General features: G+C 30.5%; 1 protein-coding gene across 1 annotated transcript; it reads right to left on the reverse strand.

Moving 5' to 3' along the window:
• Positions 1–3,092: 3,092 nt before the first annotated feature.
• LOC106774283 (2-alkenal reductase (NADP(+)-dependent)) lies at positions 3,093–6,474 on the reverse strand. Its single transcript, XM_014661223.2, has 5 exons — positions 6,145–6,474; positions 5,379–5,556; positions 4,401–4,567; positions 3,768–3,850; positions 3,093–3,645 (listed from the first exon to the last, which is right to left on the reverse strand). Exons 1-5 carry the CDS (start codon positions 6,367–6,369, stop codon positions 3,267–3,269), a joined length of 1,032 nt encoding a protein of 343 aa, XP_014516709.1. The 5' UTR covers positions 6,370–6,474; the 3' UTR covers positions 3,093–3,266.
• Between the last annotated feature and the right edge of the window lie 7,314 nt (positions 6,475–13,788).

A 13,788-nucleotide genomic window follows, 5' to 3' on the forward strand; every position in this document is an offset into this window, starting at 1 on the left:
AAAGTGAGTGGAGAAATTATGTGAAATAAAATATAATAAAAAGATGAATAGGAAAAAGTTAATGTGGAAAATAAGTGAAAGAAATGATATAAAAATTTGGTGGAGAAAGTGGATGAAATAAAATATAGTAAATAGTAAAAGTTAATGTGGAAAATAAATGAAAGAAATAATATAAAAATTTGGTGGAGAAAATATATGATTAAAAAAAGGTAAGTGGAATTATTAGAAAAGTTGGTATATAAAAATTAATATGAAAATGAGGTGGAAAAAGTAAATGATGTGGAAGGTGATGTGGAGGGTGATGTGGAGAGTGGGGTGTGAGAAGAAAAATAGGTAGTGAAGAAGTAAAAAAATGTGAGATTAAATTGGGCCATTGGGTTAAGGAAAAAAAAAATTAATTTGGGGGTGCAAATAGTAAAACGAAATAGTATTTTTTTTATTTTTTATTTATTTATTTTTTCTTTTTTTTTTCCTTTGTTTATTTTTTACTATTTATTTTTCTTTTTTCTTTTTTCGTTTTTTTTTCCTTTTTCAAAAATAAAATAAAATCTAATAATAATCAAAAGTAAACTAAAAATTAAAAACGCAAAATAAATAAATAAAACAAAAATAAAATGTGACTAAAATAGAAACAAACCCTATTATTTATTCACCCGGATGAAATTGGGTGTTGACAACTGTCTTGTGATAGACTGATGGTTTGTTTTCTCAGTGTGGGCAGAGTTGTGGAACCTAGGCTTCTTTATCCTCCTACAAATATGGATATGCCTAACCTGGTAAGGGAGATGAAATCCTTCGTAGTAGCAATGCAACAATAGAATGCTTCCATGGTGCAGTAGCACAACCTAGCCATGCAAAAAAATGGATTCTGTTAGGCTATCAATTAATGCAATGCAGCGATAATATTTGGTTGTCATGCAATGAATGAGAGAGTCTTGTGCATCAACTGGACCTTCTCAAGCTCCACACCCTCAAATTTAAGAGTGAAGTTTGGAGAATTTCCTTCTACAACATCTGGCTAAGTTTAATGGAAAAACTAATTCGAAGGAGGTAGATTAGTGAATCAAAGACAAGGAAAGAATCATTGATGCTAAAAGGTATCTGGTGGAGAACATGTTATCCTATTAAGAGTATGTGTTATTCGGGGAAGCAATACACCAGTGGGTTAGTATGAAGATTATGATGGAGGAAGGTGGAGAGAACATCACTTGGAATCCATTTAAAAAAAGTTTTATGTTAAGTATTTCCCAAATAGTGTGAAATGTGTGAAGGAAGCGGAGTTTCTGCAGTTGTTACAAGGAGGCATGACTGTATCTGAATATGTTGAACATTTTAAGCATCTGGGAAGGTTTCATGCTCTGAGAATGGATGGAGAGTGACAATGTAGAAAATTTAAAAATGGCTTAAGGGGAGATCTCAAGCTGATGATAGCTCTTCCCTCTATTAAAGAATTTTTTGCTTTAGTAGAGAAGGCAATGGTGACGGAGAAGTTGAAAGCGGAAATGGAAAGTTAGCAGAGACAACAACAAAAGGTGGGAGGACCATCTGGATCCAAACCTATACATGAGGAGATGAAGAAACCACATTCTAGAACCCAACCTCAAGGGACTAAAGGGTTTTCTTCTCAGCAATCGTCCCATTTATCCTAAGTTTAGTGCTTTTAGTATGGAGGGCCACATATGAGGAATATGTGTCCTTAGTTAGTTAATGTTAGGAGATTTTTCAGTTGTGAGAAAGAAGAGGATGTTGTAAAAGACTATCCTTCTAACAAAAGCTCTATGGTAAAACTTGTAGCACAATTTCAAACTTAGGAGAAGAGGAGAGGTGATAGACCTTAAGCTTCAAAGAGAGTTTATGCCATGATGAAATCGAGGCAACCAGTTCAGATAATCTTATAGTTGGATGTTGTGAGATAAATGGTAAAGGTTTATTCATGATATATGATTTTGGAGCAACACACTCCTTTCTATTATAAGCTTGTGTTCCAAAGTTGAGTCTACCAATGTAATTATTTAATTCTATTCATTTTTTAAGGATTTTATTTTTTATTTTTTACCTTAATTTTCCTTTTTTTTTCAGTCTTTCACTTTTTATCGTTCCATTCGAACAGATACTTAGGATGAGTACTTATTTATATTAATAGTTTCTTCGATGTTTTTTCTTTCTGCACCCGAAAATTACTAATTGTATCCATATTACTAAAATATTCTCTTTTATGATATTATGTCATCATTATCATTGTCTTCACTACCATCATGATTGCAGCTGTTCTTTTGTTCTCCATTGCAGAAGAAAAAAACAAGAAAAATGTCTCTTCCAACAAATGACACGAAAATTATATTATAATTCAATATTCATTTATCACGTGAAAAAAACACTCTTATTAAAGAATATTTTTCATAAATCTCATAAAACACAGAGACAAAACATTTTTAGTTCTAATTTTTATTATGTGACTTAATTTAGAATAATTAAAAATCAATTTTAGATCGTACAATATAAATTATAGATTACACAGGACTAAAAAAAAGCCAATTCCCAATTCTGACTGTAGGAGTTAAGTCTTCAATCCCTTCTTAAATATCTATGCTCACTTTCAAAAATATCTATGAAGACAAGAAATGAACAAACATCAAAAAGTGCATAGCTTTTTGTTCCTGGATCAGGCTAATGATGACCATGTTTAAGGCTCTGCATGAATCTTTGGGGATAAGTTTGACCCCACTAAGGACCCAAAATCTTATTTTGCTGATACTGTCATGAAGATAATCACAAGCAGAAAGAATCATTAAACAGTTGAGTAAGGATGATTACAAAGGTTATGCAGAGATAGTTAAATTATGATGAACAAAAAACCAGAAGAGAAGAAACTGATAACATATCATCCTACTTTAAGATACTTTACTAATAAAGTATCTAATTTATAAAATACTAATAGTTTTATGATTTTTTTTGATAAATTTAATATATGTTATTTTAGTTTAGATTCAGAATCACATATTTTTCTATGTTTTTAATTTTTTTAATAATTTTCATTATACATATTTATTATTTTTAAATATTGTGGTATCAGATATTGGCATAATAGATAATGACACAGAGAAAAACCAAATGCTTTTATTGAAGAGGAACAACAGCAGATTACATTGATACTACAGAGAGCATCATCATACAGCAAAGGTTATATAAAGACTGTAAGATTTTAAACAGAAGAACCAAAAGTAAAACTGATAGCTCAACAGAGAACACAAAAACCAAATGCTTCTCTATTCATGAGAAACAACAAGCACTTGTTTTCCAACATTGCGGCCACTGAAAAGGCCAACCAAAGCTGAGGGACCATTCTCAAGACCCTGAGCTATGTCTTCCACATACACAACCTTCCCTTCTCTGATGTTAGGCAGAAGAAAATCCAAGAATTTGGGATATAGGTGAACCCAATCCATGAAGTTAAAACCTTGCAAACGAACCCTCTTATATATGATTTGTGCCAAATTTGTTACCCCTTCATGTTCAGTAAGATTATACTGTGAGATCATTCCACAGACAGGTATGCGACCGTGGAGTCTCATGTTCAGGAGTACAGCATCAAGTGTCTTGCCTCCAACATTCTCAAAGTAGACATCAATGCCTTCTGGAAAGTGCCTGATTTGTATAATCACATACACTAGTCACTACAGCAGCACCATGTTTTATTACCAGGAACAGTAATTTAAAGTTTTGATGAGCATAATCTAAATATCTTTAGAATGCTGTTGAGTATGGACCTTTTCAAAGCTGCATCAAGATCAGGCTCTTCCTTGTAATTAAAACCTCCATCAAATCCAAATTTATCAGTCAGTAGATCCACCTGGTTATGCAAGAAATTTATATTCAAGTGAAAGGACTAAGTATTTTTCTCTAATAGAGTATAATCTATTTCAGGATATAAAGAGGTAGATTTTAAACCTAATTCAAATTTACAAAACTGATTTGTAAAATGAGATTTGCACTCACTTGTATACTTTTAATCGTTGTGGGATCTCCAACAGATGGTCAACATAATCTTTTACTATATTCAGTTTGTATCAGAATTTAGAAGAAAAACAAGTGCTAGTGTTAATCTTGTCACCAGTCATTTTTGTAAATCCTTTTCTTAATATCTGATGGAAGCGAGTTGGATTCCAGTATGAATGCAAGATGTCTCAGTTTTCTTTTCATTGAGAAGTGGTTGTTTATAAAAGATAAATTTCTCAACCTAAAAACTCAACAGAAACAAGACAAACAGGCTAACCAAAATAGTAGTATATCTTGAGCCAAAAACAAAAGAAATGTTTGAAACAAGGGAACAGATAAGGAATAGGTGATGCTGATTTATGCAGGATTGCAGGTATACTTAGCTTAAACAATTACAACAATACCTTCTCTTTAGATCCTGCACTTCCAACAACATAACAGTCATTCAGTTTGGCAAATTGCCCAACAAGTTGACCAACTGCACCAGAGGCAGCTGAGACAAAAACTTTGTCTCCTTTCTGGAGCGAACCTACTTCAAATAGCCCTGCATATGCAGTCACTCCTGGCATACCTGTGTTACAACTTACAAGAACAAAACGTGTCATGCTATCAAATCCGAGCTCAATGAAATCAAGAGGAAGCATGTATAGAGTCAGAATATTAAAAGCTAAAAAGTGTAATATAAATTGATAGAAGTTGATCACAGAATTGTAGATGCACAGCAATAGACCTATAAAACAATTTAGCAACAGCTTCCAAATAAAAAGAACCATGATGCATTGTTTGTTCTCTTCAGTATCAAAGCTGATCAGCCAATAAGTCTCCTGAATCAGTGATCAATAGCCAATAACGTTGACTGAACAAAAGAAGCAAATGGAGAAGGAGATAGGAACAAACAGACAGAAAACCAAGTCCTATACATTATGTTCTTCTATGATGCTTAACCCTTAATACTAAACATACAAGAATAAAAGGGAGCTGATTATTACAAAGAAACTTCATATGATGAGACAAGCTACACAATTAACATACAGATTCTTGCTTGCATGCTTGCCTGGATATAATATAACTTCATATGATGAAGAAACAGAATGTATAATTTCAATATATAACAGATAATATACATACTAAAACTGAGAGATTACCACCCATACATGGCTGTAACAGATATATAAAGGCAGTGAAGAACTGCACTTTCAGTTCCAAATGAGAATAGAGGCTTTCATTTCTTTTCTTCTAAATTTTCTCTTTTGACACTTTAAAAAGTGTAATCTATTCATGACAAAACTTCCATAAATTCCAACATGCAGTTCATAATGATATCAGTGTCAAATGCATCCTTCATTCAAAGACAGTGTAAGTTGAAATTACAGTACACATACCAAGAATTCCAGTGTAGTAGGTAAGTGGAACATCAGTGTGCTCAATTTTGAATAGTATTTGAGCAGAGGATAACAAGCTATATTCTTCCCAATTGGTAAAGCCCCACACTAAATCACCTTCCTTATAATTTGGGTGTCCAGACTCCAACACTTTAGACACACCATATCCTGTTAATGGCTGCAATCACTAACACTAATCACCAGAAGCAAAGATAAATTCTTCAATTGCAGTTTCCATCATGAACATTCTTTGATTAACTTCAATCTCAATTCAAAAGGTAAAGTGAAAAACTAAAACAATAAGAACAAATTATTGCATGTGTAGTAAAGAGCTTTTACAGTGTCATTCAATCATACAATTGCCTTACACAATAAATTTCTTAACTTTCACAACAGCTAGCTCAAAACTCATAATCATCACCAACTCCAATTGGTTGATGGTGTGAATAGCGATTAAACTCAAAGAACAATCTCAAAAACTACAAATTTTAAGAATTTTAAACACAAATTGCAAAACCCACTTCCTGAAATGCATTGATTCCATCTGATTATCAAACAAAGTATTCACAACTCATACCAATTAAAACCTTTCAATTACACAAACCAGTCCCCGATATCATGAACATGCCAACAACATCATCTTTCAAAGATTAATTCACACAAACAAAGGCCATATATGTATCTAATAGTCCATAAACAAGAGCTACATTTTTTAACGAATCAAACTGCATAATTTGCAGCAACAAAAGGAAAAAAAATGACTTACGGATCCAGGAGTGTAGGCGCGACTATTGGGGGGTCCTTCTGGTTTGTTCATGAGATTCCTCATGTAAGGGTCACAGGACAAGTACAGATTTTTTAGCAGGACAAGATTGGAACCTTGTGGAAGCTTCAATGTTATGGTACTTTCGACAATGTTCATGTCGGATTCTTTTGGAAAACCTGTGACATGGTTCCTCAGAAGCACTTGCTTGTTCCTCACTTGTGCCATCTTCGTTACTCAGCTGGGTTTCTGAGTTTCAATTCAGTTCAGTTTATAGACAAAAGGGTTCAAGGAAATCATGAAGAAGAAAATTATCCTAAACTGAAAATTACGTCACCAATGATGATGTTGCTGACAACAGAGTTTCTTTTTCTCCATTATTAAGAAATCGACAAGGTAACAGTGATAAAGTAAAATTTTCACCATGGAAATTTTACATGCTTCATTTCATTCTACAAACTTAATTCTGAATTAAAATAAATTTAGATAGACATAGTCTTAAATAATTAATTTAACTATTAACCAATTTATATTTGAATTAATATCCCAAATACAGTTTTTTGTGATCTTGACGTAGAATTTGGTTTCAAATGATTAAAAGAATTAGGCTGTCGACATTAATTATAAAAGAAAAAGAAATGTATTTTTTTTGTTGATTGAACAGAAATTGAAGTATATATTTTTACCTTTTTTCAATTTCCTTCAAAATTCATTTTATACTAAAAAGTAAGATATAAAATAAAATAATTTTATAATTTCGCTATAAATAATTAATTATTATTTTTAAAATAACTATAAATTTTAAAAAATAAAATAATGTATATTCATACAAATATATTTATGTTAAATCTCAAAATATAGTATTAAACTATATAATAGTTCTCACATATCTAATAAAACAAGAATAGTCCACAAAGGCAAGAAAATAAAAATATTTACAATAGTCTAATATAATTATAAATTAAAACTTTATTTACAAAATAACTAAATAAAACTATATACAGTAATAAATTTACATAAATCTAAACATCAAATATCCCTCCATTTAGAGTTTGCTTTCCAAAAATCTCACTATTTTTTTCTCACATCTATCAAATGATCATAGCCAAAAACAAAGCACAAGAACATACAAACAAATTACAAACAACAAATAAGCTAGTAATACAAACAATTAATAATATACCTAAACACTTTAACCGTTCTACATATAATACATATATTGCACAAAACCAATCAAACACCTTATGCATGACAAGGCTTAGACTGAACTATCCGGATCGGTATGAATATTAAGCTATGACAGTTCATGCACCTGTCATGGTAAAACAGCTAGCCCACCCCAAGCTATCACGCAAGGTTAGTCCGTTATCACTCTCCTTAGGCCAAGGTAAAACCCTTAGACTAGGACCTGTTATTCTCATGATATGTCTCATCCCTCTCTACTTGAGAATGAATGATCATTAGAATGTCAGGATGAACTCCAAGACTGAACTTCCTATATTCATACTTACAATACTTGAAACCGTCATTGAGAAGTTCCTCCTTAGAACTCTCTTAACCATGTTTCACTCGTATATAAACCATCATATAACAATGTCAGAGACACATGAATCAATAAACATCCACCACAAAACCTTAAATATCCATTAAAATCAGAACAACATCTAAAAACCACTTAAGAGGTAGAGGAAACTAGCACTCAAGCACCCAAAAGTTGGCGCTCAATGCCCTAGATGTTGTTTCCTAGCGCTCAGCGCCCTGAGGCTGGTGCTCAGTGCCATGTCAAAGTTCTACCCATAGTATACAGAGCAATTCATAACTAACAAAATAGTATGCGTGGATATCTTCTCCTCACTCTAATTTTCTCTTATATTTCAAAATCACATTCCATTATTCAATTACTAACTCCTTCATTCCCTTTCTCTCGTACTTCCAGCTCATCACTTCTCTCTATCATTATCATACATTCCTTCTAGTGTAAAGCTTTCAAACATTGGGCTAATGAGATAGGTATCAAAAACCCATTCCCTTATAATCCTATAGCTAATTGAGTCTCTAACACCTATTGTTAGAAACCTTGGGAATGAGAAAGAAAAGATAGATCTTATTGAATATGATGAAAAACGACAAGAAATAGGAGAGAAATCTCTCATCCATGTTTTTACAATGAAGCTACTGCCTTATTCCCACAAAGGTGTACAAATTTCAATGCCCCTTATCCTCTTATTTATCGATATGATGGGTTTGTCCTTTGACATCATCTGATTAATAACTAACCATTTTAATTCCCTTTCTTCTATATCCAAACACCTATTATATTTAATTTTATTGATATAACATTACTTTGATGATTTTCGTTTCAGTTAAAACACTTATAGTAAGCATGTGATGATGTACTTCTCCCCTCTATACTTTTTTGAAAATTTTCACTTCAATTTAACTGTTATAGCTTATCTTATATCTTATGTTCTAAATGACATTGTAATCATTGTATATTGCAAGTAGAATGTACAAAGTTAAGACCTGTGGCAAGTGGTTTTTTGACACCATTTAAAGGACTTTGTTTTCTTGGTTTTAAATTACTTTTAGGTCTTGGAATTCTTCTACGACTAAATAATTATAGGTTACTTCTTCTTTTGAAATTTAAAAATGAATCAAGGTCTATCTTTTTTATTTTGGCACTTTAGATATTTAAATTTGCAAACATTTAATCAATTAATTACAAAACCTTCTTTTTTTGAACTATTTTACTTTAAGAAAAGGGAAGATTGAATTTCCCACTTTTCAATCAAATTTAATCCGACACTTACCAATGAATATAATCTCTTGGGAATAATGGATATATTTTACCGACGATATTATTGACGAATATTTCATATTGACAATATGAACGACAAATGTATTTGTCGATAAATTAATCGAGATAATTTGTCGATAAATATCTTAATAACACAATATTATCGACAAAATTATATCAGTCGATAAATCCAATATTTCTTGTATTGATAGTTATAATATGTTCAAGTTTCTCCCGATTCGTAGGGTATGACATGGTGAATTATAGGCCTATCAAACTTGACGTTTGCCAACACTCTAAACAAAACCTTCTTCGACTCTCACCTCTAACCCTTTTCCTTTATTTTATTTCAAGAATTAATAAAGTTAGGTTAATCTTCTTTCAATTCTTATTGTTAATAAATCTCACACAAACCACAAACCCATTTCCCTTGGGAATAAGTAACTTCATAACCCTTACATAGAATCATTTATCATCTATATTACTCTACGTTTAAAGAAAAACATAAAAATAATTTATTTTTTTGTACAATTAAATTTTGTATGCTTAAATTTTGTAAGATTAAATTTGTGTACACTTAAAATTTTGTACAATGATATGTACAACCATATGTAGGAAAATTTTGTAGTTTACTCAACTGACCCCCTTTAATACTCGTCATTCTATTCTAAATCAGAAATTGACACAAAATATACATTTAAACCATACCATTAGAGGCTAATTGCTCAAATCTCAATGTCTTCAAACAATTTCTCACCAAAGTATCAACACATTCAAACAACAACAAACCAAAAAATTTAAAATTTTACATGTTTAACACAACTGACTTCACCAATTGTAATTAAAAATTCAGGGTTCTACGTTCTTCCGACAACTCTAACCATAAAGATCAAAGAATTTTAGGGAGTTTGTTACAACCACATGTAACTGCTTTGGATCACATGCATGCCAAACACATGTTTTCTCAAAAATAGACCAGAATTTGAACTGCCTCTATAGTTGAAATTGATCTTGGAATTAATATTTTGGAAGGATTTTCCTTGCTGCTAAGATCAAAAAGACTTTTTGGATCTTCAAGAAGATGAGAAAGTTAGGATTTTAGAGAGAAGTAGGAGGGTTCCTCGAGGAGATATTACAAAGAGAGACAATTTTTTTATAAGAATTTAACATGACTTTTATTAATGTTTCTATTTATACTATTGTCCTTGATTACTACTAATAATAGTAGTGTACTCATCTTTATAAAACTTTTTATTTTTTATAATTATTTTTCTTTTTTTTCTAGGGTTTCACATTCTTCCTAACTATAAAAATTTTCGTTCTTAAAAATTCATTGACTAGAGAAGATATCAGGATAAACTTTCTTCATATCATTCATCAATAACCAAGTGGAATCTCATCCCATAATACTTTTACTAAATAAACATACTTTCCTTTAGACTCTTTATCTAATGATCTAAAAGTTGTATAGGCTTAACTTCTACGGATAGGTACGTCTTCTTTACTTTGTACCTCATCAGACTCCAAGATATGAGTGGGGTAAAGTATATACTTCTTAAGCTGGACATATGGAAAACGTTGTGAAGGTTCACTAATTGAGTATAGGTAAGACAATTTTATAAGCTACTAGCCCCCAATCTTTCTTAAAATGTGGTACAGACCAATAAACTTCAAAGATAAGGGCTAATCCAACCCCAGTTATAGGATTCACTCCTAGAAACACATGTTCTCTTATTGAAAACTCCAAAGGCCTCCTTCTCTTGTCTACTTTGTGATGCTCTTAGCCTATTTTGAATCTGTTTAACTTTCTCCATGGTCTATTGTTGACTCTACTAATATAACTTCCCTTTCTTAGTACCAAAAAAAGGTGTTATAAACCTTCTTCCGTAAAGAGCTTTATAAGGAGCCATTCCTATAATAACCTGGTAACTATTATTATATATGAACTCCACTAGGGGTAGGACTTCATCATATCTTCCTAGATTATCCAACATACAAGCTTGCAACAAATCTTTCAAATAGTATATAACTCGCTCCGACTGTTCATCAATTTGAGGATGATAGGCATAACTCATCCTCAACTTGCTCCCAAAAGCCTCTTGTAATGTCTCTTAGAATCTAGATGTAACTCTAGGGTCTCTTTCAGATATAATACTATATGGTACCTCATGCAGTCTTACCACTTCTTTGATATACAGTTAAGCTAACCATGGCACTAACACTCTTAAGCTAATAGGTAGAAATAAAGCCTTTTTGGTTAAACAGTCCACTATCACCCACACAACGTCATGTCCTCCTCTTGATATTGGAAAATGGATGACAAAGTCCATAAATGTGCTATCCCATTTCCATTCTGGTATCTTCAACTGTTGCAACAAGCCTCCTGCTCGCTGGTGCTCCATTTTAGCCTTTTGACAAGTTAAATAGGAAGCCACAAACTGTGCTTCATATCTTTTCATTCTAGTCCACCAAAAGGACTCCTTCAGATCTTTGTACATCTTGTCCATACTCGAGTGTATACTAAGTCCACTTTTATGACCTTTTTCAAGAATCATAATTTTCATCGCCACAAAGCCTTCCTTTGAATCTTAGTATTTTATCAATCCCTACGCAAAATCATTTTCCTGGTATATACCCACAAATTGCCTTGTCCACCTCAATTTAGGATCCTCCCATTGTTTATCTTTGATAACCACAAAAAATTCAATAGAAACATTCAGTTGATTACAACTAAAAAAATCTTTCACTGAGGTTCACTTCCAAATTTATATCTTTGAATTTTTCCAATAATCACAATTCTTTTATCACGAGTTAGTTCATCCTTACATGTTTGTGGTTGTAGTTTCCATATATGATGATTGTATGACTTGTATCATATATATGTGAGTAGATAATGTTGTAGATGGTGGTTCGCAGTAAGGAGCTTGGGATTGTTTTATGAATGTATTTTCTTTTATTTCGGTTGTATTTTGGATAAATTTTAATCATTGATTATTTTTAAAATGTTTTCTTATTATTTTAAATAAATGTTATTGAGTGAAACATTTATTAGATGATGTAAATGAATGTTTTAATTTTGGTTTATGATGCAAAATAAATTCGTTTAAAATATGTACAATTTATTTAAGTGTTTAGTAATATCATGAAAGAGTGTTATATTTTTGTAATCGTGGTTTGTGCTTGCAATCATATATATATATATATATATATTATACATAAGTAGAGAAGCAGATAAATGATCTTATCGAGGTTTTGTATATGTGACAAGATGCAATGAAATTAGGACTTTTTAAAAATAAATAATGGATTGCTTATATGTATCTATCATAATATGTGTAGGTTCTTCAAAACAAATTGTCTCTATTCTTTGTTAAATAAATGGTTTAGCGTTTGGAAGATCATAAATAAATTTACAATTACACACTTTTTCACCACTAGTTACTGATAGATCATGTAATTATTAACATAATATTGACTAGTATAGATCATTACTCTTAGAAGGTAATTTTAACAAAAGTCAAACTACTTACTATTTTAACTATTTTTATGAATGGATGATCATGTAAGTCACTAAAATTATTTTAGTTGAGAAATATTACAAGAAAATATTTAAATAACAATCAGTTATAGAAACTAAAAATAATTAATCTGTATATTAATTAATTTAAATACTAATTTATATCATAAGAAAAATTGAAATTTTTTATGGTAAAAATTCGTGAAAAACACTCAAATTTCCTGAGTAATAGTGTTTTGTTCACGTACTCTATGGATAATAAGCTCATAAAAAACGTTTTCCATGAATTTTTATTTTTTGTGGGAAATTTTGGACAGACTATTTTATTTTGGAAAATGTTGAGTCACTTCAGTGGATAATTTTCCACAGACTTTATATAATATGTTAAAAAGAAGTGAACCACGTGTTTTCACTAATATATATAATAATAAAATGTTTATTATATATATATATATATATATATATATTATTTAAATAAGTTATACTTTAATGTTAACTTTTATTTTAATTAGTTTTTGAAATTTTTTTCAGTTAGCATTTATGAAATGTTGAAATAACGCATTATCTTTTATTTAATTATTCTTTAAATGATCAAAAAATAAAAATGTATTTGTTTAGATAAAAATATATAGCTAATAAATTCTGTGTGAAAAAAAAACACTTTGAGAATAAATTTAATAAAATATTTATTTTAACTACGGTTATATTATATATGATGACCATGAAAAGAAAATATATGACTTAAAGAAAATATTTAAATAATAATTAAGTGACTAGTTTATATTAATTTATAAATTGAAAATTATTGATATTTAAAATAATTTTTTTAAAAATAAAAATTATAATTAGTTTGTCTTTAAATTAATTATTAACATTAATTTACTACAGTTTTGACTACCCAAAACGGAATTAGTGTTCAATAAATAATCAGTTACCTATTTAAAGTTATTTTATTACGCCTTAAAGAAAAACATGTGTACTTTAATGATTATGTCTTGTGCATTTAATTTCTTTTTTCCAATTCCATATTTATTCATCACTGGTTACAACGATGGATCAAGCTATCTCTGTATAAATATTGTTTCAGAAATAAGAAAAAAAAGAAAAGAGTGTTATTCTAGAATTTGTAAAAAATGCAAAGGTTAATGAGTGGTATCTTGATTCTAGGTTTTATTTCAGCCACATTCTCTCTCAAACACAATCATGAAACCCAAATCAAAAATTTTAATGTGATGGACTATGGAGCTCTTGGTGATGGCTCAACTGATGATTCAAATGTATATATCAGTTTTTTTTTTTCTTTCTCTCTCTCTCTATATATATATATATATAT

This window comes from Vigna radiata, chromosome 9, assembly GCF_000741045.1.
Source record: "Vigna radiata var. radiata cultivar VC1973A chromosome 9, Vradiata_ver6, whole genome shotgun sequence".
In the NCBI taxonomy this organism is placed as follows: domain Eukaryota; kingdom Viridiplantae; phylum Streptophyta; class Magnoliopsida; order Fabales; family Fabaceae; genus Vigna; species Vigna radiata.

Coding starts and splice junctions, on each gene's coding strand:
- LOC106774283 (XM_014661223.2), bottom strand. CDS start 6,369: ATGGCACAAGTGAGGAACAAGCAAGTGCTTCTGAGGAACCATGTCACA. Junction 5,557..6,144: donor GCGCCTACACTCCTGGATCC/GTAAGTCATTTT, acceptor TAGTGATTGCAG/CCATTAACAGGATATGGTGT. Junction 4,568..5,378: donor CTACTACACTGGAATTCTTG/GTATGTGTACTG, acceptor GTTGTAACACAG/GTATGCCAGGAGTGACTGCA.